The 27,045-nt window shown below is 43.2% G+C and overlaps 1 protein-coding gene across 3 annotated transcripts in view; it reads right to left on the minus strand.

Moving 5' to 3' along the window:
- Positions 1–5,845: 5,845 nt before the first annotated feature.
- chd2 (chromodomain helicase DNA binding protein 2) overlaps positions 5,846–27,045 on the minus strand; it is a 92,884-nt gene continuing 71,684 nt past the window's right edge. For 2 of the 3 annotated variants that reach the window (XM_072565203.1, XM_072565205.1), the window contains 15 exons: positions 26,316–26,494; positions 25,987–26,028; positions 24,879–25,021; positions 23,447–23,585; positions 22,221–22,371; positions 21,043–21,165; positions 19,436–19,567; positions 18,088–18,225; positions 16,967–17,011; positions 14,593–14,724; positions 12,720–12,898; positions 11,817–11,913; positions 10,285–10,495; positions 9,074–9,317; positions 5,846–7,247 (listed from right to left, as the gene is read on the minus strand). In XM_072565203.1, coding sequence (XP_072421304.1) covers positions 6,923–7,247; positions 9,074–9,317; positions 10,285–10,495; positions 11,817–11,913; positions 12,720–12,898; positions 14,593–14,724; positions 16,967–17,011; positions 18,088–18,225; positions 19,436–19,567; positions 21,043–21,165; positions 22,221–22,371; positions 23,447–23,585; positions 24,879–25,021; positions 25,987–26,028; positions 26,316–26,494 — 2,280 coding nt within the window. In that variant the 3' untranslated portion in view covers positions 5,846–6,922. The remainder of the gene's footprint in view (positions 7,248–9,073; positions 9,318–10,284; positions 10,496–11,816; positions 11,914–12,719; positions 12,899–14,592; positions 14,725–16,966; positions 17,012–18,087; positions 18,226–19,435; positions 19,568–21,042; positions 21,166–22,220; positions 22,372–23,446; positions 23,586–24,878; positions 25,022–25,986; positions 26,029–26,315; positions 26,495–27,045) is intronic. The other variant, XM_072565204.1, reaches the window with a different exon arrangement.

Raw genomic sequence — 27,045 nt, forward strand, 5'->3', positions numbered from 1 at the left:
CCCAGTGTTGTGTTGGCTGTGACTAATGTGGTTGGGCTGCCACGTAGCCTGAAGCAATCCTGCCCTCTGCTGTTCAGCACACAGAACTTCTGACAACAACGCTATCACCCAACAGGATGGAATGTGATATTAACTCCTAATTTCCCACATTGTCTCCCCGTGCTCAGCAACCACACAACATTCCCGTAAGAGTGGTTGGTCTGTGATCATGCCACAAAAACGGATTCTGCAATTTTAGCTCAGACTAACAGTTCCCCAAATCCCAGTAATTAAAACAACTGTGGATGCTGGAAAACCCACTTATGGTCCCCATTATCAGCTTTTCATTTTCCCTGGCATACTATTGCCCATCCCTTTGTCTGTTTGTTGCTGACTCTGGGCTCCTTGTTCACATATCTGCTCATTCCCCCACCCCATCTTCAGCCTATAAACCTACTTTTCCCAGCTAATATCTGCCTGAAGGTGGATCATTCAACTGGAAACAGTAACTCTTTCATTGGATGCTGCTAAAGCTGCTGAGTTTCTTCAGCAATTTCTGTCTTTGTCCCACCACGACCATTCTAAGATGAAGGCACAGAACAGTCTGAAAGTACAACCATTCAACAATGTCAAGAAAGCACACCAATGTCTCTACTTGCTCAAAAGGTTAATGAAATTCTGCTTGTTCACAATGACTCGTATCAATTTTTATAGATGGAGCACAGAATGGATCCTATCCAGATACATCAGAGTTTGGGGAAGGTAACTGCTCTGCCCAAGACAGCAAGAAATTAGAGAGTTCTAAACTACTCTGCCACTTGCTTCCATTGTCTCCATCTCTACTTCCTGTTGCCTTGGGAAAGCAACCAACATAATCAAAACCCCTCTCACTCTCTTCCATCATACAGAAGATACACAAGTTTGAAAACATACACCAACACATTAAGCACAGCTTCTTCCCTGCTGTTACCAGATTTATGAAGGGACCACTCATATTAGAATTGATTATTCTCTGCAGCTGCAACACTACATTCTAAATTCTATTTTAATACCCGGATGAATTTACGCAAGGTTATGATTTATCCAGCTAGCACACAAAAACACCACTTTTCACCATATCTCACAACATGGCAATAATAAGTCAAAGTCAGTCCATCGAAAGCTCATTTACCACTTTGGGGACAGAATTGATAATTGACAAAATTGATCACCGATGTCCTCAACATTACCATTGCATTTAATGCATTAAGCTCACCATTGTCCATCAATCCCCCTCCTACTCTCCAGTTCATTGGAGGGTTGTACCTACCTCTTATCCAATCAGCAGCACCATCATTGTTCTCTTCCCAATTTGTGAGCCTTACTTCATCAAGAACTTATCCCTGATGCTTTGGTCCCTCTTATTCTCAGCATCCCTTTTAGATCCAACTTTTTATACTCCTATTCCTTACCTCCGCAATGCTCTTATTTAGCATTCCCTCTCTAAACCCAGTTACTTCCTTTCTTAAAGTTAATCTCATTTGGGATCACAACTTGCAAACTAATTTGCTGGCTTGTTAGATGCTTTCCATGTCATGTTAATCATGGTGGAGCAATCACTATAGTGAAGGTAGTTCATCACCTGCCCATATCAACTAGGAATTCAACTTCAATAGACACAAGCACACCCAAAATTGGATACCAATTCAACAGCAAATTTGTTTTCAAATCTCTCCATGGCCACACCTCACCGTTTCTCTAATCTCCTTCAGTCCAGCAACCCTCTTGAGGTCATTGCATCCCTTCAATTCTGACCTCTTCTATCGCCTCACAATTAATCATTCTGCCTTTAGTGATTGTGCATTCAGATATCTAGCTGAAAATGTGTTGCTGGAAAAGTGCAGCAGGTCAGGCAGCATCCAAGGAGCAGGAGAATCGACATTTCGGCCATGAGCCCTTTTAGTTCTGATCTCCAGCATCTGCAGTCCTCACTTTCTCCATTCAGATATCTAGGCCATTAACTAGTGCTCCATAAACTTTCACCTCCTCTATGACCTCAATTCAAGGCTTGCTAAATAGTCTTGTCCCAACAGTGAGGGAGCAGTAATGGATCTATCAAGGTGGGGGTGGGGATAGGGATAACAACCCACAAGCTGAAAAACGAATTTGGAATCCCAATACCCACCTTGGAATTCCCACCCTAAATCTCTCTACATCTTTGAGCTGCACCTGAGGGATCAACCTATAATTGAATTCCATAATTATCACATGGCTCAGTGTCAAGTTTTACTTGGTAATGTTGCTGTGAAGTGCCTTGGATTGTCCAAAGGCACCATCCGAGTTTTGTGATGATATCGCCAACAATCCATAAATGAAGTTCTTCCATTCCACATATACTCCATGTTAAAACAAATAAAATAGTAATCACTGAACAGCAAAGAGTTAAGGTGTAGGAAAATTTAATACGTACTATAAACAAAGTATTTACACCAAAATGCACTAACAGTGGCCTTTTCACAAATATAAATTAATATTTACTTTTTCTTAAAGTCATTTTAAAAAGTCCACATAAGTTTTACAGAAACTCTGTACCAACCCTTTTAGCAAAACAAAAAATTAGTGGGACTATTTTGGCAGCTAGTTTCTTTTATCTTCTTCCATCACTTTAACATCTCCTTCATTCTTACAGTCTTTAGAATTTGAGGCAGGAGATATATTAAAAGATTTTTAAAAAATTAAAACTGGGAAACATGTTCTTGCTCTAGCTTCATGTTGTATCTGATGCACGGAGAAAATATTGGAAGGGTGACAGCATGTGGAAGATCTCCAGGGTGGAAGGTTAGACACACGACAAAAGTCTGCCCTACAGAACGACGTGGAACTTCTGAGCAATAAAAATTATTATAAGTTATTGCACTTCTGTGGGCACGTGTGTATGTTGTACCAAAACGCTGTACAGTTTTCATCAACTCCACGGGAATAGCACCATGAGAAAGAAAACAAGGTTCAGCTGAGGTGTGCCGTCAAGTTTTCCTCATCACTGATGGGTTGTGTCCAGAAATAGCTCCTGGTAACCGTTCATCTAAACTAGTCAGAGTGTACCCCCACTGGTTCACTGCTACAAATCCCGTGATAGAAAAGATTAACAACAAATCATATAGTAAGGGGATCTTTGCGCTGCCTTAACTGATGATGGTGGGACCCATACATTTCTTTGTGCACCAGATTGCTGAGGGCACATTCACCTCTGCCTGCTTGCTCATGGCTACTAGCTACAGTTTTGTTGCACGGTTACTGTAGCCATAGATCTCCATACAACTTTAAATGTAAAACTTCACGTCCTACCGGCTCCTCAATCTCTTCACTCTCAACTTGATTATAATTCTTGCTTTGAAAAATAAAGGGGAGAAATCAACACAATTTCAGGTAAATATAAACCAAGCCAACACGTAACACACTTCCCAACACTCATCCTTCAATCAAGAAAATCTACCAAGATTCAGAACCTTGGCCCTCTCAAAGCTTCTACATTTTGAGCTAATATTGGCCTGAAAGCAGCAGCACGTGTAAGTGCTCAGAGAGACTGTTATTCCCATGTCTCTGGACTACCCACTTGGTGGAGAAGAATCGCCAGATGTTCTGTCATTTTGTTCTCCAAGAAGTGTGGAGTTCAATGAACTAGTGACTGCCAACATCCCCCACTCTCAACCATTAGTTTCTCATTTTAAGCCTTCTGTTCCTGTGAAAAAGACTCCAGAGTGGCACATGGAAAATCTGGAGCTCAAGGTGAGATGGTTGGGAACGCAGACCCCATGCCCTGTCACACTCATGCTTCAGAGCAGAGAATGGTCCTCAAATAAAATATTTCTGGGGCCACATACATTCAGAAGTAAACTGGTAAGTGACTGTGGCCCTGTGCACCATATTAAATGCTAAAATGTGTGCTACGTGGCAGAACCGTAATTATATCAGTTACATGTCCTCACTGAAATGGTGAATGGACATGGTGTTAGATCATCTACCAATCTGTAGTTGACACAAACATATCGAGTTGGGCAGGTGGAGGTCTCGGTGAGAGCATTGTTGTCCAAGCTAAACTGCTGAGAACAGAAAGACAAAACTTGGAGTTGAAGTGACAGGTGGTATAGGAGGCCCAGGAACAGATGAGGTTTCTTTGAGCACACCATCCAGAAGGGGTGAAAATTCTTTCAGCCTTGCTGCCTCCCAAAATAGGCATTTCACTTAATTTTGCAAAGTGCCCAATAAATAATTAAACCAAGCAGGAGACAAGTCTTTCAATAGGCCTATGAAATCAATGTGTTTCTGATTCCATGTAGTAGACACAGAGAGGACTATACCACAAAAGAAGTGATTTTGTTTTAAATTTGTCCATAGGATGTGGATGATGCTGATGAGAATTGCCCAGCCCAAACCATATTTGAGAAGATGGTGGCTCAGTGGTTAGCACTGCTGTTTCACAGCGCCAGGGACTCTGGTTGAGTTTACACATTCTCAGTGTCTGCAGAGGCTTCCTCTGGATACTCCAGTTTCCTCCCCCAGTCCAAAGATACGCAGCTTAGGTGGAGTGACCATGCTAAATTGCCCTTAGAGTCCAGGGAGCTGCAGGCTAAGTGGATTAGTTATGGGAAATGTAGGGATACAGTGATAGGGGAGGGGTGAGTGTCTGGGGGCGGGGGGGGGGGGGGGGGGGAGATGCTGTTTGGAAGGTCGGTGCAGACTCATAGTGTGGAAACAGGCCATTCAGCCCTCTAGGGGTTCTGCAAACTTGACCAGCTGTTGCTCAGCTCCTGTCACATTGGCCGAATGGGCTGCCCCTTCCAGGGCAATTCACATGAATGGATCATATGAACCCTGGATGTGCTGACACACCAAGGAGGCTGATGCAGTGCTCCTACTCTGCCAAACCAGTTCTTTCCCGTTGAGAGCAAGCAGCAACCGTGACATGTCACAGTGTTCAACGCACCAGTTAATTCTCAGGGCCAAGAACCTACTTAAGGGCCAACTGGAATTTTGGCATACACTAGCCATTAAATCTGTCCAATTAAATTTAAAAAAATTAAATTCCATGGGAATTTTTAATTATAATTTAATTCAAGTTATACGTGTGGAGGCATTTTGTGTGTACAGTGTGATTTGGGGATTTTAACAGTATCCGCACATTTTTATTTAATCTTTGATGATTGAGGTGTAACTTGTTCCTGCTATTTGGTTTCTTAAACGCTGCTGCAGTGGAAGAAAGACTAAGGAACATTGGCCACACTGAGCATTTCCACATGCAGCTGAAACGTGTGTATGGAAGGACTATTCCTGAGTTCGTTCACTGAATCAATGCATGAGTTGACTTAATAAACACCTATTCAAAATCATTTTATTAGCTAAAATAATTTTTGAAAAAGCAAGGACCTGAGGAACCATCAAAAGGGATTTTATTCGTTAAATATGAAAACATTTGGTTGGATTTGTCTGTTAAATTGGAAATGCCTCAGCCAAGATAATGGGAGTGTGTGTTGGTTGCTAATTGGTTGGTTTGAGCAGGGTGGGCTGGGGGTGCGGGCGTGTGTAAGTTGTGCAAAGAGACAAGGTGCCACATTCTCCATGACTTGAAACACTGAAAAGGACATCACTCGGGATTATCCTGCAGTCATAGCTGCATTCAACAACCACAACGGACATGGAAACCAAAACACTGACAATTAGCCATCTTGCCATCCAATGGCACAGTCAATCATGTGGAGACTTGTCCAATTACCAATTAAAAATTCAATCATATCACTGCTCAACTACTCCTCTTCCTTTCTCCACTTTTTTTTTAAAAAAAGATACAATTATATCCCCACCCCATCAAACACAGGTTGGAACAAAGTCATAAAAAAATAGGTTATTTTACTTGTGAGGATTGACCAGTCCACAATAATCAAGGCAGAAGGAATGACCGGGCAGGCAGGGTGAGGGGAAGCAAACAGAACAAAGTGCTTACATTGTGACCGAGTACAACACAAAGCTTCTAAATTATGGATTGTGAAGACTGGCCATTAGAATCAAGATACTGATATTTTTAGTGATTCTTCAGTTTGTAAAGTTCTAATACTTCTGCTGTAAAATGACAACACTACATTCTAAAGACAGATTCCAGAAATCGAAACAAGGCATTTTTGTACTTAACACAAAGTGCTAATTCCCCCACCTGCTCTACTTTGCCCTTCCTTCCTTTCTAGCGAGACACTAAACTTGCGTCTACGGAAGTATTTCAAACCATCCCGTTTCCCACTTTTTTTGGTATTTCTTGGGCATGTTCCGGTAGTGCTGGAAGACAGGGTAACACATACAGCTACCCCTATCTCTGCCTCAACACTGGTACTGCTCTCTATAGATTAGCTAGCGAGTGGAAACACAAGTTGGCTCCACTGCTGAATTTGGAACACTACTTAGAAAAAGTACTGACCTGCCCAACACTACTCAGCACAGAGAGAGTATTCATCACGTACATTTAGGATAAAACATAGAAATATTTTGGCAGAGACCATGAACAGACAAAGCTGACAGGAGATATGACATCTTTTGTGAATTGCACTCTCTGCTGACATCCTCCTTGAACCGGTTGTTAACATCATTGCCTATAATGCAGCAGCCATCATTTCCCCAGAAGCCCAAACCTATTTCCTTCCTGACCAAAAACAGTTTCCTGACTGAGCATAAGTGCACAGATCTGATATCCGTGCCAATGCCATCCTTTCTGGAAAGGACCAAATTGCGAGTGTTCTTGTCCAAGCAGCAGAAATCTCTCCTCATTCTCTGTAATTGTTTCACATTCTTTGTGTAATTGATATCACAGCAGTACGCTCAATTTGTTTGTGTGTGGTGAGACTAGGGAAAGTACGTTGTTGCTTTAAATTCATAAACTGGAGAACTGTGGAGCAGCTTCCCATTTCCCCCAGAACAGACTCTACGTTTTTCTCACATTCCAGTTATAGTCAGGAGTATTCTTGTGTTCCAGTGAGCGGTCTAGAGGGGACCTGTGCTCAAGAGGGGATTTTGAATCATGTGGCGATTTCTGAGAGAGGGGTGAACGGTGGTCTCCCGTGGGTGCCTTGTGCTCCATCGGTTTTTCAAGGTGAAAGGGTCTATAGTGTTCAGAAGGTCCTTGGCTGTGGTAGGCCCCAGGCTGTCTGTGATCAGGCAATCTCCGGAAATCTGGTTGGTGCCCTAAGTTATGGTGGTCCTGAGGTCGGAATTCATCTGATCTGCGTCGTTTCAGATCCTGGTGCCGCCTGAAAGGAAAATGGAAATGATCTAAATTAACATGTCAAAGAATTGTTCCAAGTACAGCCACAAAATCAGATTCTCGACCGTCATTGGAGAGGGGAGGGGGGATGCTGTGGCTGACTTGTAGCGGATGTGCAGACATCAAGGCTGAAATTGCAGTACTGGAAAATGGTTGGAGAGGGGAGGACAACACTGCATTACAGCAGTGAAAGAGAAGATACGGTATTTTAGCCACATTATTAGGGAGAAACATTCACTTACTGGAGGATAAAATTGACAGAAACTGTGAGGGGGGGGGGGGGGCAAGAGGGGAAAATGGATGATAGGCAGTTGGAGGTGGCATGGTGGCTCAGAGGTTAGCACTGCCTCCTCACAGCGCCAGGGACCTTGGTTCGATTCCAGGCTTGGGTGACTATCTGTGTGGAGTTTGCACATTCTCCCAGCATCTGCGTGGGTTTCCTCCAGGTACTCCAGTTTCCTCCCAGAATCCAAAAGTGTGCAGGTCAGGTGATTTGGCCATGCTAAATTACCCAGTGGAGAAAGTGAAGACTGCAGATGCTGGAGATCAGAGCTGAAAATGTGTTGCTGGAAAAGCGCAGCAGGTCAGGCAGCATCCAAGGAGCAGGAGAATCGACGTTTCGGGCATCAGCCTGAAGAAGGGCTCATGCCCGAAACCTCGATTCTCCTGCTCCTTGGATGCTGCCTGACCTGCTGCGCTTTTCCAGCAACACATTTTCAGCTCTAAATTGCCTAGTGTTCAGAGATGTGTAGATTAGGTGCATTAATAAGGGGTAAATATAGGATAATAGAATAGGGGAACGGGTCTGGGTAGGTTACTCTTCCATGGGTCAGTGTGGACTTATTGGGCCGACGGGCCTATTTCCACAATGTAGGGATTCTATGAGACAGCATCAATTGCTTCCAGTCCATTCTATGTAACATATGAGGGAAAGGAAACATCAACAAAGTGAAAATGCAAGAGCAAACCAGAATGGCAACATGGTAAAATATTATTCAAAAAAGGCGAAAGAAGCAATTCAAGCATTTAAAGGTCAGTTAATTTATTATCTATAGCAGTGAGCAGGAATATTAATTATACTGTGAACAGGGGAAAACACATAAGATGATCAGAGGATTAGATAGGGTAGACAGTGCGAGTCTTTTTCCTAGGATGATGACATCAGCTTGTAATGAGGTGGCCTAACTACAAATCGAGGGGTGATAGATTTAAGACAGATTCCAGAGGCAAGTTCTTTACTCAGTGGTAAGGGCGTGGAATGCCCTACCTACCAATGTAGTTAACTCAGCCACATTAGGGAGATTTAAACAATCCTTGGATAAGCACATGGATGATGGTGGGATAGTGTAGGGGGATGAGCTTAGATTAGTTCACAGGTTGGCACATCATCGAGGACCAAAGGGCCTGTTCTGCACTGTATTGTTCTACGTTCTTGATATTTTCGAACAACAGAGGGATAGGCGGAAATACAGATTCAAAGAATGTTAAATGGACTTTACGTTGATCCCAATGGGGTAGTTAGAGATGGGCAATGAATGACGACCTAGCCAGCAAATCTCAAATAACATGAACGAATTATGTTGAGTATGTATCAAACATAGAGGCTAGTTACAATGCTTTATGGATGACTAGGTGGCACACTGCTGGAAGCATAACGATGTTTTAGAGATTCACAAATTCACTAGGCTGCTGGCTGGTAGGAGAAAATATTAAAAGCCAAAAAAAAAATTTGCTAAGCTGGTACGTTATGCTAAAACAGTTGGAGACCTGCAATCGTCACAAACCACTACTGGGTAGGTCAATGAAAGGCACCTGTCATAGTAATCCCGGTGACCTCGGTGGTCTCGCTCATTGCCATACTGGTTGTATGGTCTCTTGCGGTGAATGTTGTTTGGCCGATAATTGCCAGAGTTTCTGTGGGGATCTCCGCGCGGCCTTCGGTCCCCAAAATGATGGTCCTTGTATCTGTGTTGGTCATATGGATGATGCCGATCAGATCCCCACTGCTGGTTATTGTTGTAGTTGTACATCCGATCCCTCGGTCGGTCTCCCCGATCTACAAACAGCAGAACAAGCCAGAGAATGATCACCTCGGTGGGAACCGTTCGGCAGACCTGACTAACCCCGCGAGGCTCCCACTGCTGAGGGGCCATTTTGGCACAGCGCCAACACCCCCTTGCTTTTGCCAGACTTGGCTACTTCCAGCATTCCTGCTAGCTTCTTTCCGGTTGTGTCAACCTCCAAGGTCTGTGCAGAACAACTAGTTCCAGAATTGGAAGGCAATGCCGCAATCAGTGTGCCGAAGTTAATTGCTGTGCACAAGATCTTGAAACGTCAGTGTCTGTGCACATCTTAAAGGGAGTACCAGCTGCTTGCTGCACATCCAGCAGCCTGGGGGCAGTGTGTTCACAAAGCTAGGGTTCAGTGTTCCATCTTTACTTTCTTGTGCTTTCCAGTCAGACACAAGGATTAGATATCAGGAGGGACAGTTAAACAGTTTTCACACAGCAGCTGAAAAAGACTCAAAACGTTTTGAGAAACATCACTACTTCGGAGGAAGGTGTTTGGCTTCCACTTAGCAGTTACAGCATGACTCAAAATAGAGTCGCATGGTGGCTCAGTGGTGAGCACTGCTGTCTCACAGCGCCAGGGACCTGGACGCGACTCCCACATCAGGCCACGATCTGTGAGGCATTTGCACATTCTTCCAGTGTCTGTGTGGGCTTCCTCGGGATGATCCAGTTTCCTCCCACAGACCAAAGATGTGCAGGCTACGTGGATTGGCCATGGGAAAGGAAACACAGGGTTACAGGGATCAGACAGTGGGATGGTCTGTGCGGACTTGATGGGCCGAATGGCCTGCTTCCACACTGTAGGGATTCTATGCAAGGAGATGCCTGGCACAGTGGGTTCAGGGCCCATCAGCAACAAACGAGCTGCTGAGATGTATCCAACACCGCACCACATCTTCCCAGTGGTGGCTAAGGGTGTGTGGATGGAGGAAGTGTGTCATTGTTACTTACCTGAATTGTTGAAAGGCCGCTTGTTGAGTTGGTTGTAGGGCTCCCGGTGATGACTATGCATTTGCTGATGATGGGGTGGCAGCAGGTGAGGAACAGGAGGACCATGTTGCGCGTGCAACTGAGAATTCATGGAATCACGACTTGATCCTGAAGGCTCCAGTTTGAACTGACGTTTACTCTCGGAATTATTCTCTTTCTTCTTCTGTTCCTCCTAGATAAAGTGGCAGTTTGAAAATGGGCATAATTAAATCAGAGTCACAGAGGCTCAGTGAGGGAGAAACAATCTGAGTATTGCTCAAGGAGACATGTTTCTTAATTTTTCCAATGTGCACCCATGAGAATCTCAAGTCCCACATTGATCTTCTACCAACAATTATACCCCCTCAAGCCTTCCATTCAACAAGACCATGGCTGACTTGCTCTAGGACCTGCCTCCCCCCTTATGTATCAGCTCAGCTCAGCCCTCAACTCACTGACATTCAAAGACATACTAACCTCCTTTTAAATATTTTCAGTGATCTAACCACCACAACTTGCTGGGTAGAGAATTCCAGACATTCATTACTCTCTGGGAAAAGATATTCCTTTTGGGTCAGTTGGATGCCCCTTTAGTCCGCTTCCACTAGTGAGAGAATCTCAAACTTGGGGACACAGTTATAGAAGAAGAAGATACTCACTCAGAATTGAGAGGCAGAGGAATTTCGTTTCCCAGAAAGTAGTTCATGTCAATTCTCTACGCCAGACAGAAGCGGAGGCTAGATCACTGAAATGATTTAGAGAAGATGTGAACAGATCTGTGAAATGTCAAGGAGGGTTGAGGGCTATGGGGGAGCTGGCATGTAAGAGGAGATCAGGCATATCGAACAGAATGGTGGCAGTAGCCCTGAGGGGCTGAATGGTCTCTCCCTGCTCCTATTTCTTGCACTCATCTACACATCTTGAGAAATGCACTTGCTGTTGGGGTCCACACACAAAACAAGGATGTTCAGTTCTTAAAGCCTGTTCTACCAAGATCATGGCTGACCTGATTTTAACCTCAACTCTACCTGCTTGCACATCCCTGATAATCTTTCATTCCCTCGGTCATCAAGAAACTATCGACCTTTGCCTTAAAAAGTTGAATTGTCATTTATGAAGGAAATTCTAAACTCTCGCCCTCTGACAGAATTTATTTTTCCTCATCTCTGCTTTAAATGGTTCTGCACTTATTTTTAAACTGAATCCTGGTTCTAGGTTCTTGAAATCCCCCCGATCAAGTCCCCTCAGGATCTAACAGATTTCATGTTTGCTCAATGCTAACCCAGTTCAGTCTCTGGTGTCAGCAAGAAGAGGAGAAGAATTCCCATGATCCTAATCTAAATATCAGAGATCCTAGATTTCCTAAAATGCATGGCCCCATCTCTGCTCATCTCCCCCTGATGGGAGGGAGGGAGGGAGGAAGGACAATACTATACTCCTCAGTCTCATTCAGGATCACACTCAGGAAATGCATAGGACCCCTGTGAATGAGAGAGTGACCAGGTTATCATTACCTCTTCCTGGGACCGCCTCTTCTGTGCTAACTTGTACAGTTTGTGCAGCTTTCTGGCATCAAATTCAGTGAACTTGGAGACAAAAATCCAGAGATTTCTGTGAGGATGAGACAAGAAAATGCTTTCGTAAAACAGCTGTCCCACCTCCTGGGTTAAAATGGCCTTGCAATCTAAATTGAGATACTGAGGCTAATGGCTCAGAGTAGGAGCAAAGATTAGACTCAAGATCACGTTTGTTTTGAAAATCAGCTAATTTTGCTCTTATCCTGAACAAACAAGTCAATCCTCCATTTTATATTTCCGAAGTAGTTGGAAGAGGAATAACAGGGAAATTAAGATAATTTTTTTCACCAAGTAGGACTGGAGCTCATTGATTGATAGGGGCAGAAGCCCTCACTGCATTTCCAGAATATCTGAATATGGACTTTAAGTGTTACCAACTGAGAAAGTAGACTCAGCCTGTATGGCTCCTTTTTAGCCAGCACAGATGTGATGGGCTGAGTGGCCTCCTTCTCTGCCTTCATTTTCCATGGTTGGAAGAGTCCATCTGAATGACAGTACCTTTGATAATGTTGCACTCACTCAGTAGTGGTGTATTGAAGTCGTCGAGGATGTGTTGGACTTGAACTTGTGATAGCCATTTTGATGTTTCTAAATAACCTCTCTCTCCTACTTGTGCAGTAGATCACTTACAGTAGCTGCACTGACATAAGACTAGAAGTTCTACACTCAATATTACACTGATTCACAATCAGAAAACAATAACCCACCAACCCATTTGAATACAGAACTGAGGTCTAGTTGACAGTAGCATTCACATTTTTGTCTAAATCACAAAAAAAAGCTGAGCAACACGGCCATGGAATGGATTTGGAATTTAAAAAAAAAGCCATTACACTGTACCTTCTCCAGATCTTGACCTGCTCAGAGTCTGTGTATGCTTTAAGGCACTCACTAATTCGGTCACCAATCTTCAGCAGGCAGCTGCGGGTGTGTTGGAGCTGCTCCTTCTCAGAGAGCCCATCTTCCGGCTTATCCAGTTGCTTGAGAGCTTTCTTAACCGGCCGCATTCGCTCCTTGCACTATCAGGGTAATGGACAAAGAGTATTCCTTCATAGGTGCTCAATCAGCCACAATGTCAGAACCTAATCACATCGGTTTTAACTATCACCTATACCCCTGTTCTCTTCAAGGTTCTGGTTCCTCACTGAATATGTTCATCTACTCAGCCTCAGATGTAACTAAATGCAAGGTCGATCTTCTGGAGCTGAGCACTATCCTGTCCTCACCAAGCATTCAGAAATCTTCACGTCCTTGCACATCATTGCTTGATGATTGGTTTATTTAAAGAATGCAGTATCGCAAATGTCTGCCTTCTACAAACTTCTATCAGCCCCTCTTTCAACTAGTTTTGAAAATTCAATTAAGCTAAATAAACAAGGTGACAGCTTCTTAAATGGTGCAGTGACTCTTTATAATATTGTGCTGAGACTGATTAAACAGGAGACAGTCGATTAAACACATACTAACAAGAGTAGCCTCCCTTTACAAGTGTTTTTTTTAATTGAACCTCGTTTTACAATCAACCTGTTGTTCAGAGATGTTATTACAGACCTCTGGAGGTGGGACTTGAACCCAAGCCTCCTTGTTTAGGGGTAGGGTGTGCCACACCAGGGTTCTCAGCAATATCCATCACCTGTGTATCTTAATAATAATACAAACATCAACAGGGGAAAGACATCAGGAGCAGGAATGCTGGATAAGTTTCTTCCCTCATTTGTTCAGGGCCTGAAAACTGACTAGCCAAGCATCTGATGGGATAGTGCAGGGGTCTGATGGGATAGTGCAGGGGTCTGATGGGATAGTGCAGGGGTCTGATGGGATAGTGCAGGGGTCTGATGGGATAGTGCAGGGGTCTGATGGGATAGTGCAGGGGTCTTGTTCTCTGCAGCTACCCTGAGCTGACAGTGTAGACAAAGTGTGACCAAAGGCTGATCTGGGCTTTGTTAGAACAAAGGACATGTCAACATCAAAAAAACTGAGAGAAAGTGAGGACTGCAGATGCTGGAGTACCAGAGTTGAAAAATGTGGTGCTGGAAAAACACAGCAGGCCAGGCAGCATCTGAGGAGCAGGAGAATCGACGTTTCGGGCATAAGCCCTTCTTCGGGAATCAAAAAAACTGAACCTGAACCTCAGGAATCGAATGCTGAGGAGCTATATTTTGTCATCTATGTTCTACACCTTGCAACAAGAGACTACTGACAAGTTGTAAAGACTAATCCGCAAGTGACTGGGGAAAAGAGCAAATTAACATACAATAGCAGAGAGAGGGAGGTGCAATCTTCAATCTCATTACTGTAAACAGGGGCAGTTACTGTAGATGTTATGAAATGTAATATTTTATACTATTTGAACTGGATAATGAATATTATGGAATCGATGCAGTTGATTCTATGTGCATGCGAGGGCAGCCGGGGATATAAAGAGGAGCAGATGTATGACAGTCTACCTTCTGGGATGAAAACCCCAATGAACAAATAATCAAACACAACGACAGTGCACGTCGCTGACTACCTAGAAATATTCCATTCACCACCACAGCATTCCTCAATCATTAAATCAACTGAACACTCAAAAGACTCACTGGTTTCCATATTAATTTTGCATAACATTGTTTATTTTTGCATCCCTTCTTCATAGGGTAAGAACTTTAAAAACTTAGCCAAGAATCTCTCATATACACTTTCTCTCTGAATTCTGATAATAGGTACTCACAATGCTGAACGTTTCCTGGTCCAACTCATCCTCACCCTCCTCTCCAATCGGTACTGGGTCATTCCCTGCTGTAATGTGAACCGGACCTTTGGACACAGACTTCCGAATCTTGTCCCTAGCATCAGACTTCATCTGTTTGGAAGACAAAAAGAAAATAACCTAAACGAACACAAAGCAAAATCTTGTAGATGTTGGAACTCTGCAACAGAAACAGAAAATGTGTTCAGGCAACATCAATGCTAAAGGAAACGGAGTTGGCATTTTAATTCAGGCAGAAGATCACTGGCCTGAAGAAATAACACTGATTTAACTCTCCACAGATGCTGCAGGATCTTGTATCTATTTGGAGCATTTTGTTTTGATTTGAATGAACTATACAGGAAAATAGGGACAGGCAGCGATCTCAGAATATGAATTTTAATCAGATGTTTCATGAGCTAAGAGTTTACCCTTCTCCAGAATGGTCTGAGATATTAGTTCAGAAACCTTTATCCAAGCAGTCAGAGAACTCAAACATCAATTTCTAAGAAAAGCAGATGTAGTCAATCCTCTTGAAGGTGCTCATATATAAAAAAAGCTGAGATGGCGGCTCTATGGAGATGGTGTGATGGTGAAGCTTTCACAGCTTCAAGCTCAACTGTTTGACCTACTTCGCCATCTGCCACCTCACAACGCCACCACACCACGAATAACAATAGCAACAGGGACCAATAATTCTTCTGACACTGGGGCAGTTAGCTCAAACTCGGGTGTCAATGTAGTTTTGTTCACAAGGATCTTGCAGAATGCTTGAGGTCAGGGAACTCTGAAGTTACTAGGCTGAGTTTGCACTTTGCTGATGGGCACATTCCACAGCCACAGCATCTGAGATATTTGCACAATGATGCCCATTTACATAGCAGTTTTAATGTCACCAAACATCCCAAGGGCTTCACAGCAGCCTTGCAAAACATTATGACACGGAGCCACCAAAAGGGATACTGGATCAGATGACCGAGGTTTTGGTCAAATAAGTAAGTTTTAAGAGTGTCTTAGAGGAGGTAAGCAAGGTAGAAAGAGGTTTAACAAGTATATTTCAGAGTTTCAGTTACAGGCAAAAAGGAAAGACGGAGGCATGTTCTCTCCGTATCTGCATGGGTTTCCTGCCACAGCCCAAAGATATAAAACTAGATGGAGTGGCCATGCTAAATTATCCCACAGGGATTTGCAAGCTGGGTGGGTTAGCCATGGTAAAGACCCCATGAGGGGTATGGTTGAGGGAGGGAGCGTCGATAGGTTGAATGTCCTCTCTCTGCACTGGGGGGATTTGTTACTAAGATTTGCAACAGTCTTCAGCCAGAAGTGCCGAGTGAATGATCCATCTTGGCCTTGTTTTGAATTCCTGTACATCACAGGAGTCAGCCTTCAGGCAACTGGACTCCATTCACTTTAATATTAAGACACAGCCAAAGGCTTTGCACACTGCAAAGGCTGTGGGCCCTGATCATATTCTAGCAATGATACTGAAGACTTATGCTCCAGAACTTACTGTGCGCCCCTTGTAGAGTTGGTCCTGTACTGCTGCAAAACTAGGATCTCAGCAGCAATGTGGGAAATGACCCAGCTATGTCCTGGATACAAAAATCAGGAACAGGCCAATTATTACCTCATCAGATTACTCTCCATCAGAAAAAGTGATGAAGGTTTTTTCAACAGTGCTACCAAACAGCACATACTCAGTTACGAGAGTTCACGGATACTCATTTTGGGTTCTGCTAGGGTTAATCAGCTCTTAACTCATTCAAGCCTTGATCCAAGAATGGAAAAAAGAGCACAAATCAAGATGGGAAGTGAGTCATTGCTCTTTGATATCAAGGCTATGTGTGATCAACATCAAAATTGGAATCCTCTGCTGGTTGGAGCCTTAATTAGGATAAAGTGGCTATGGTTATTGGGAGGTCAGCCATCTCAGCCCCAGGACATCACCACGGGTATTCAAGGTAGATATTCCCTAAACCATCTGTTCAGAGATGCTCTGACTTATCTCTGAAGCAGCCAGGCCTCAGAGGTAGGGACACTACCCTTCCACGATCCTCGCGATAGTGTCCTCGGCCCAATAATCTTCAGCTGCTTTATTAATGAGTTTCTTGCCATTATAAGGTCAGGTGTGGGCATTCAGACCATTTACAACTCCTCAGATAGTGGATCAGTGTGTATCAATGTACAGCAAATTAGCATCATGTAATTATCATCTGCATCTATCCATCTCCCCTTGAGGTTCAATGGCATTGCCATGCCCAAATCCCACACTAATAACATACTAGGAGTGTTCTCTCTGTCACCAACACAACCACAGTAGTAGGTACCAACTGCAAGATGCATTGCAACAACTCACCAAATCTCCGCTGACAGCATCTTCCAAATCCACGATCTCTACCACCTGGAAGGACAAGAGCAGCTGATGCATGGGAACATCACCAGCAAGTTGCCCATTAAGTCACACACCATCCTGACTTGGAACTATATTGCTGTCCTTAACTGTGGCTAGGTCAAAATCCTGGAACTCCCTTGTTCACAGTACTATGTACCTAAACCACACAGACTATTAGTGGTTCAAGAAGTCAGCCCAGCACCAATTCTCAGGGGAAGAATGAATGGAAACTAAGTGCTGGCCCAGCCAGTGATGCCCGCATCCCACCAAGTAATACATTTTTAAAAAAGGCAACCGAAGGCCTGGCCACCAGTGGTGGAACATTTAAAATCAGGCTCGGCTAAGAGGTTAGAATTAAAGCAGGAAGATACCTCAATGATTCATTTTAGTCATAACGTTTGACTAAACTTTACAAGTACCTATCCAGCAGTAACTAAAAGTACTGTTTGCAGTTTTTGTCTCCTTTTCTGAGGAATGATGTTTGGCCATGGAAGGAATGCAATAAAAGGTTTACCAGACTGATTCCTGGAATGGCAGGATTGATGTACAAAGAGATGCTGGATTGGTTCGGGCTACTACTCAATGGAGTTCAGAAGAATGAGGGGTGGTCATACAGGAACTAGTAAATTCTAAAAGGACTAAACAGGGTAAAAGCAGGAATGATGTTCCAGATGACTGAGGAACCCAGAACTGGGGTCACAGCTTGAGGAAGGGGGATAGGCCCACTTAGGGCTGCAATGAAAAAATTCATCACCTACAGAATGGTGAGTCTGTGGTATTCTCTGCCACAGAAAGCAGTTGAGGCCAAAGCATTGGATGTTTTCAAGAAAAAGTTTGATACAGTTCTTAGGATGAGAGCAATGGAAGGGTATGGGGAGAAAGCAAGAACAGGAAGTACCCTGTTGATACATTAGTCATGATCATCTTGAACAGTGGAGCAGGCTCAAAGGGCCGAATGGCTTACTTCTGCTCCTATTTTCAATGTTTCTATGGAACTCACATCAGGATGTTTCGAGCTTGTGAAAGATACTACATGGAAGTTTCTGCCTTTTGATTTAATAATACAAGTTGACATCTCTCACTACCTTGTCCTTCTTAGTCTTGGTCTTCTTTTTCCCTTTCTGCCCGTCTTTCTCCTTCTTGAGATCACCTTTCTCCTTGTTCTCCTTGTTGTCTTTTTTCTTCAGCTTTTTCTTTACAGGAGCGCGGTCCAAGCCACCATCCTGCAAGAACATCAAACCACTTTAAATCAAACTTTTAAAAACACATTTAAGAACACTACCCTGATGTGTGATAGTCAACTTCATCATAGCTTATGTGCAACATCATAAGGGCTTGGAAGACAAGACATTTGGCCCATCAAATCCATACTGGTTCTCTATACAGTAATCCATTTAGTCCTATTCCCCCAGAGGTCTTGCAGGCTTATTTCCCTCAAATTACATCCCATTTTGCTTTGAAGATTATTAATCATTTCATCTACTACCAGCCTTAAAGGCAATAGATCACAAGTTTCCTTTATTCAGCAAGTAAACACTATTTGGAACGTGGTGGCAGAACAAATAGAGGAGCAAATTCAAAAATAATGTTTAAGAGGGGAATGTGTAAAGACTTTTACAGGAAGAAATTCACAGCCTCGGGGAAAAAAGCAAATCAACACACCTAATTAGACTGTTCTTGGAAATATACAGCAGAGGCATGATGAGCAAATGCTGCCTTCTAGTTGTACAATTCTACGATACTGGACTCAAAGTAACTACTATGACCATTCGTATCTCAGCTACTTGACAGAAGATAACAATGAAGTGGACTGAAGGGAGACCGTGAAGAAAGTTCTTGATTTATCACTCCTGAAGCACGGGTTATTAAAAAAAAAATCACTGGATCAATACCCTCGAGCTCCACAGCTAAGATCACTGCAGAAACATCTTCACCAATCAGACTCTGTCAACGCAGCAGCATCTTCTTGAGGGTAATAAATGCGGATGTCATCAGCAGTGCCCAAATCCAGTGAGTAAAGACTTCTTTAAAAATTCTCTTTGCACTGGAAATACTGATGAGAATGATATGCATAGAGTTAGGGTGCTGATGGGCTTGGTTTAGTGTTAGAACAGGAGAAGCTGAAGAGGCAGCAAGTCAAATGACATACGAGGTCATATTTTTAGTGTAGGGAAGACTCAAAGAGGGGATCAGCAGGCAAAAGACAATTATATTAGGTCAATGTAACATGCACTTTGAAAGGAATGGCTAAATAGCCTACACTCACTCGATCACCCCTGTGCATTTGCTTCACAAAACAGCAAGGCAAAATTGTTCACCAGTCATGGAGAAACATGGCTTGATAAATCTCATTAACAGTTTCCAGCTATCGCTTTCTCACCAGTTAACTTCAAGAAAAAGCACCTATTTAAGAACTGAATCCCCACAGCTTACCTTCAGCTCTCCATCCTCCTCGGATGGATTGTCAGAAAGCCGAGGAGATGTGATGTCATTGCCACTTTCGTCCTTCAGCCTTGGTGCCTTGTTCTCTTTCTTTACTCGAGGTTTCCGCTTCTTTGGTTTCGTCTATGTGACAAAAAGCAACTTCTTAAAACATTCTGCAGCCAAAATAAGTGAGTTTCCCCATCAAGAGTTCTCACTGTCTATCTGATCAATATGCAGCATTAATACCCAACATTACCACATCCTTTCCTGCCTTCAGAGCTAAGAAAATCTGAAAACCAAAGAACCTCTTTGAATCACTTCCCACCTGCACGTCAGTTTGGTTTAATCGGTAGCGGAGTCAAGTTTGGACCAAGAGATTGTAGGTTTAAGCTCCATCCCATAGTAGAAGCAAAAAAAAAAATCAGGTTTACATTTCAATGCAGAGCTCAGTGGTGTTAAATTATTCAAAGTGTCAGGCTTTGGACAAGATGTGAAATCAAAGCCATCATGGCCCCCCTCCAGAGTTTCTAATGCACACTGTTAATTCCACACCGCTTTTTGAAAAACTGTGGAATGAGTCCAATGCCCTCAATGACAACCACCAAACCTGCACCCCCCCCCCTCCAAAAAAGCAGACAATGTGACTAAGCTCTGTTTTCTGTGGGATCATGTATATTTGAAACCATCAGGGCAGCAAAGTGTCTCAGTGGTTAGCACTGCTGCCTCACAGCACCAGGGACCTGGGTTTGATTCCTGCCTTGGGCAACTGTGTGTGGAATTTGCACATTCTCCCCGTGTCTCCGTGGGTTTCCTCCGGGTGCTCCGGTTTCCTCCCCCAGTCCAAAGATGTGCAGGTCAGGTGAATTGGCCATGCTAAATTGCCCCTAGTGTTAGGTGCACTAATCAGGGGTAAATATAGGGTAAGGAAATAGGTCTGGGTGGGTTACTCTTCGGAGGGTCGATGTGGACTTGTTGGGCTGAAGAGCTTGTTTCCACATTGTAGGGAATCTAATTACAGCCCGTTCATCTCAAGACCTTTGAGACACCTGAAATCATGATGAAATGCCACGTAAATGAAAATCTTATTTTTGTTTGCAATGGTATGAAGTAAGGGTATTCTATATTGCAGAAACAGACCATGTGTCCTCTAACTGGTCTATGTTAGTGTGTATACACCATACAAACCTCTACCCACATTACCAGCATATCCTTCCTATCCTTTTTTTCCTCAGGTCCTCACCCAGCTACTCGAGAACAAGGATAAAGAGTAGCAGATTTAATACAGAGATGAGGAGAAATTAGTTTTCTCAATGAGTCATGAATTCACTACCCTAGAGAGTGTGGTGGATGCTGGGGCATTGAATAAACTTAGGGAGGAAATAGATAGATTTTTAATTTGCAATGGGTTGGAGAGTTATTGAGATTGGACAGGAAAGTGGAGTTGAGGCAGAGATGAAATCAGCCATGATCATATTAAATAGTGGAGCCGGCTTGAGGGACTGAATTTCCGACATTTTATTGTCAATAAATCTTATCTGTACCATTTGGCTGAGTCTGTCTATCCAGGGAACTTAAGCTTTCTAACCCAAGTGCCACTTCACACCTATTTAACTAACCTCCTCTTCCTGTTTCAAAGCATCCTTCTTGATCATGTCTTTCTTCAGAAGCTTGATCAGGTAATCAGCTCGAGACTGGAGATGCTTGGCTTGTGGTTTGCGGTTGGGATCATCTGGAAGAATCTGAAAGAAAAGAAACACCCGACGTATGCAATCAGTTACAGTTCAAACTGCAGCAGAGAAATATACGATATATAAAAAAAAATGCGCATGATTCCCTTAAGGAATACCATGTACTCCATGCTCTGTAACTATGGGCATTTTAACTGCAGCTTATATATTATTCAGCTCCTATGTCCATTACTCTTCAACTCCGGGTATAGCTCCCTGGCAAATCGACCAAAATATCAGAAATAGTAGTAAGTTTCATTAATTTTCAAGTGTTTCATGTCTTTCAGACATTCTTGAAAACTAAGACACTAGCAGACTTTTTAAAAAGGTTAAATGTATCATTATAGCGGTCTCATCGGGAAGGGGTTGTGGGCTTTGCCCCATGACTCAGTTACAAACATGCCAAGTTCTATATGTAACTATGTGCCTGTGGGAAGACCAATTGTGAAATGGGAGGGCTGGACAATATGAAGCATTTGTGTACCTCCCAATGGTGAGAGTAAGCTCAGTAGCAGAGAGGTCAGTAAACAGCTCACACTCTATTGCTCTTCTTCATGCTTTGCGGTGATCAGGCAGGCACATTCATAACAGGGAGCCAAACGCTTGCACATATTAATCAGCCAATTATCAACAGTGAAGTATCCCCCATGTTAGGTACAGCTCTGGTGAAATGTTGAGCAAATTTCACCCAACCACAGATGGCCGTTCACTTCCCCAATATGGCATGGTCCCATATACCGACCATCTTGCTGCCCTTTTGGGCACCAGTTAGAGTTTTGAGTTGTTGGCTCACACCAAGTTTCCTCAGACATTTATCACACAGGAGCCTTGCAGCAAACAGGAGACTACACACACACACCTCCCTCAACATCAGTCTGGACAGTTATGAACCATATCCCAGAGCTAAAAGTCTAGCACTGAACCCATCGTATCATCGTCTTCCCAATAAAACTACCTTAAAGAGTGAGGTGCCGTCTAGAAACAGATATTTAATTGGCTCATTTCCCAATTCCGTCTGGATGCAAAGCAAGTTGCAGATTTATCAAATGGAACATGGAATGGCCTACCTTATTGGTAAGCTGTAGATCGGGGTCCATTTTTATCTGCTCCCAGTTGCTATAACCGCACTCATAGATCCCTATCAGCAAGTTGGAATCCTCCTCCACACCCCAATCGGTGTCGAAATGCACTGCCTTTGCATGACAGGGTAAACGGTACCTACACAGCAGGGACAATATCTTTCAGATATAGCACAGAGATTGACCTCAGTGAGCACACAATGTCCTGTTGAAAGGTATCAGAAGCAAGCAGAATGCTTCAGGCTATGAGGGACTTCATCTCTGCAAGAACATTTACTGCATGCAAGTGACAAATACTCAAAGTTAAAAATGCCCAGGAATAGAAATGTAAGGGCAACAGTTGACCATTCTCCTTCCTCATCCCATTTGAGAAGATGCGTTCTTTGTTTAGCTGTGGTTCCACAGGCACCAGCTCCCTTCTGGTACCTCAACCATCCCCGGAGAAGCCTCAACTATTAAAGAGTCCCACAGGCTGTTGTGGCCACAAGTTAACATCACAGCTGATCCCAACATCTGAGCTCTAGTGTCCATGCATTTTCTTTTAACCCTGAAGTGGGAAAAAGGCTCACTACATAGCGGACAGCAATAGATATGCTGGATTATTCCCACTTTCTCTAACATAGGAATACAGAAAGCAATATCACTAACAATAAATATTGCCTTGAGGTCAGCAACGTCATCACAGACTAGATATCAAAACACAGCAGTCGCCAAATTAGCACTGAGCTCATTAGGCTCCTTCAATCTGTTTAACACAACAGAAAACAGTGACAGATTTTCATTACAGTCCTACAGTATGGAAACAGACCCTTCGGTCTGACTCAGCCATGCCAACCAGGTTTCCCATTTATTTGTCCTACTTGAAACATCACCCTCAAAATGTGAGACACTTTTAAAACAAATAGAAAAGCAGTCACTTGGATTCTGCAAAGAAACTGGCCAGGATCAAAAACTAGCCAAGACCAAACCAGCCTCACTGATCATTATTTTAAAAAGATATGCAATTAAAGTCTGTATAAGCACACCCAGTGCTTTCTTAAGAAGGGTTTGACACTATTGTTAGAATATCACCTCAGCAGCAGAAGAATGAGTTCAACATCACATTACACAGTACTTCTACCTTCACTACCTCACACTTGATGCAAGTGCAAAGTTACAATGACAAAAATATAAATGCCTCAAGTACATTCCGAAGCACAAACTCCTGAACTCACTTTTTTCTTTCCTCAGGATCCACAGGAATGGCTTTATGCAAAGCCTCAAACTCATCTTCATGGATGAGAATCGATTTAACATTGACCTGGACACCAGAAACCTTGATAGTTGGTCCCCTCTTTTTCCCAGGGCCCTTTCCTGTAAGAGAATGGTCAGAATTATAATGTATAAGCAGCAGAGAAAAGCGCACAGCCGTGCAGCTCTCCTTCCAAATTAATTAACTAGATCGCTGAACAATTTTGTTTTGGAGATCACATTTCTTCATTTACCAGGAACGTATTTCTATTTCGCATTTTTTCTAATTTCTAAAACATCGATTGTAAATCAGAGAATCCAAGACAATGAGCAATGCTACAAATGGACCACCAGTTCCAAAGTACGTCTCAAAAGCATCAGTGCATTAAGCGCATCGCTCACCCAGAAAAGAAATATGCTCATCACAGCTGGACCTATGCTGAACATGAAGTTTGGACAGCTTGGAATCAGAATGTAACATGGTGAATGTGTGAAGCTTGGCTCATCACAGAGACAACCTGACTTAAAAATGCAAGAAATCTGCTGAGTTAACAAGCTAAAGTGTCTTTCCAACAAGGAAGCTGCAACGACCCAGAACAGACCAGGTTAGAATAAGAGAAATACAAACAGCAGCTAAGATTGACTGATTTATTGTTGTTGCATGTACCTAGATACAGTGAAAAGTGCTGTTTTGCATACCATACAAAGTGAATCAGGATAGCAGAACAGAATGCAGAATACAGATCGTTCTGCTATAAACATGCGCTTCATTAATCTGAAGTCTCTGTAACACGATTTATGAATTGTGAACTTTTAAAGTGTGTGTTGGCTGTAACGTGGTTGAATCACCAATACTTTTAATGTGGGGTTGCACAAGAACACAACCATTACATTATAGAAGAACTACTGATATTACAGCTGCAAAGAAAGTGCAATCAAGACAGATCAAGATAGAGTTATAACTAAGTTCAGCAATGCGTCTGCACCAATGCTATAAAAATATTGATGATTTCCACCACAAGATCCAATGCTGCACATTGCCATAACTGGGCTTACTTGCATGCTCCTGGTGGGGTTTATAAATAGATAGATGCATGGTTTGCTTCAAGTTTTTGTGTGGTGCTAAATATCAAGAATTGCCAAATTATTAATTTTATAATCATTGTCCACTGGTCAAACTTATATTTACACAGCCCTCCTCCACTGAGGGGTGCATGGGACAATTCAGAAGGAACGCTGAGGGAGGTGGAACATCTTCAAATAATTCCACTCTGCCCTTACCCCATTCCTTGAATCTTTGTTGTGATCTGATTTTCAGAGGACTCCCAACAAGTCTTTTCAGCGCTGCTGCAAATCAAAGAAACCAAATCTCTAGAGCAAAAAGCAGGCAACTGGAGTTCAGGGCCCAGTGCTTACCCTCCAGACCAGGATTTTCTTTTAGCTGTTCTTCAAATTCCTTGAGGGCCATCACACAGCCATTATGTATGAGCTCGCCCAGTCGCTGGAGATCTGCAATGGATTTGTCGACCAGCTCTGCATCACGAGCAATACCCTCGAGTCTTCAATACAATAGAAAAAAACTAAATTTCAAATTTTTTCATATTACAAAACTACATCAAAATACAATATATTAATACAAGTTAAAATTTATTGCAGGCATTAGAAGTACAATGCTCACTCCAGCAATATCTCAAAAGACAGACAGAAGATCACAGAGCTGAGCACCCAGCTCCATACCCCCTAAACATTCAAAGTCACATGGGTTAGGCAAAGGTCTAGAAATTATGGTCAAAACAGGTTAGGATACTAAGAATCAAAGAATCCCTATGGTCTCGAAGCAAGACATTCAGCCCATAGAGGCCACACTGACCCTCCAAACAGCACCCTGCCCAAACCTATCCCCTACCCCATCGTTATCCTGCATTCGCTGCAGTTAATCTAACTAATCAACAAGTTGCTGGATACTATGAACAATTTAGCTTGGTCAATCCACCTAACCTGCACACTGATGGTTTTTTGGTGTGGGGGGGGGGGGGGGGGGGGGAAGGGAAACGTGGAGGAGAAAGAATGTGCAAATTCCACACAGTTGCCAGAGGCTGGAATCGAACCTGGGTCCCTGCTGCTGTGAGGCAGCAGTGCCAACCACTGAGCCACCATGCGGCCTCTATTAGCTTCAGTGACCTGGCAGTAGTGAATAAACCATCAGAGCCAGGTTCCAAATTGCTACTCTCCAACCACTGCTAGATTGCAGACACTCGCTCCTCCCTCTCAGTCAAATGCTGTCAACACACTTAGATCTGGGTTCTGGCTATTGGGATGGGGTGTTACAGGGTTGCTGTTCCTCATGGGATTCTCACCCACAGCAAGGAGCTAACATATTCAGGAGATATAGGAGAGAAATGGAAAACTAATGCGGCAAACATTGCACAGGCTTAAAGAAAAGCTTTGCAGTTTTGGGGCAGGTGGCCTGGTGGAGGGATGGAAAAAAAAGTATGAGACAAAACTTCACAGGAAAGAAATTTACCTTTCAAGAGGAGCGCCAAACTTCTTATAACTCTTGATAAACCTGCAAGAGAACGATCACAAATGTATCATAAGAATTAACTTCCCCTTCAGACCTCTATTTTTCCTGCAGTTTAATAATATATTTATCTCCTTTTAGAAGGGTACACTAAAAAGGACAAACAAAGCAAACTACTCTTCCGCTCTGCAATGTTCTATTAGAATTTAATACTAATTTAAATGCTTTCCAAATCATCAGATCCATTAAAGTCAACAGAACAAAGTGAGGTTTAAGCTTGCTGGACTTCATAAACCTGATTGGGACACATGCAAGATGACCCCATCACTTACCTCCTGATTTCAGCATCCGTGAAACCATCGACCATGTCCCTCCGGACTGTCCGGGGACGGCCTCTCCGCTTGGGTCGCTTATCCTCATCTTCACTTTCCTCGGTTTCACTCTCTGACCCGGATGACCTCTGTCGCCTTCGCCGTGATCCGGCATCCGAATCGCTGCCATTCGCCTGAGCCTAAAACCACCAGCAACATTATGTTAGATGCCAGGTGGCATTTTCCCTTTCCAAGTCCATCCCGTTCCTTTTGAGTTTTCTGTTCCTTCAGTCCCTCACACAAAAACAAAAACACTTTCAGTTTTCTGATAAGACAGCGAGTCAGCACGCTTCGATCAGGAGGAAGACTCGCTATTTTCACACAGCATGCACTCATGTAAAGTTGCAAAATGAATCCCAGATACTGATCAGAAATAGGAACACAGTCAAATTTACCCTTCCAGAACCAAGCAGAGCTGCAACCACATCAGCTCCAACACAGCTGGCCACCAGCAAGCTCAGCACAGGCTGTGGATTGAAAGTCAAGTCCAAATGGTCTGTAGGAGAAAATTCACCACTGTGGTGATCTGAAAATCCAGCTCCATTTTCAAACAATCAAAAGAGAGACAGCCAGATCAACAGGTCCTCTCACAATCAAGAGTTGGGCTTGTTTGAAGTCTAAACTTTACTTAATGCAAAGTTCAGCACTGAAACATATCACTATTTTGCGAAGGTGAAGAGTATTAGTTCAA

This window comes from Chiloscyllium punctatum, chromosome 48 (genome assembly GCF_047496795.1).
Source record: "Chiloscyllium punctatum isolate Juve2018m chromosome 48, sChiPun1.3, whole genome shotgun sequence".
Taxonomy (NCBI): Eukaryota; Metazoa; Chordata; class Chondrichthyes; order Orectolobiformes; family Hemiscylliidae; genus Chiloscyllium; species Chiloscyllium punctatum.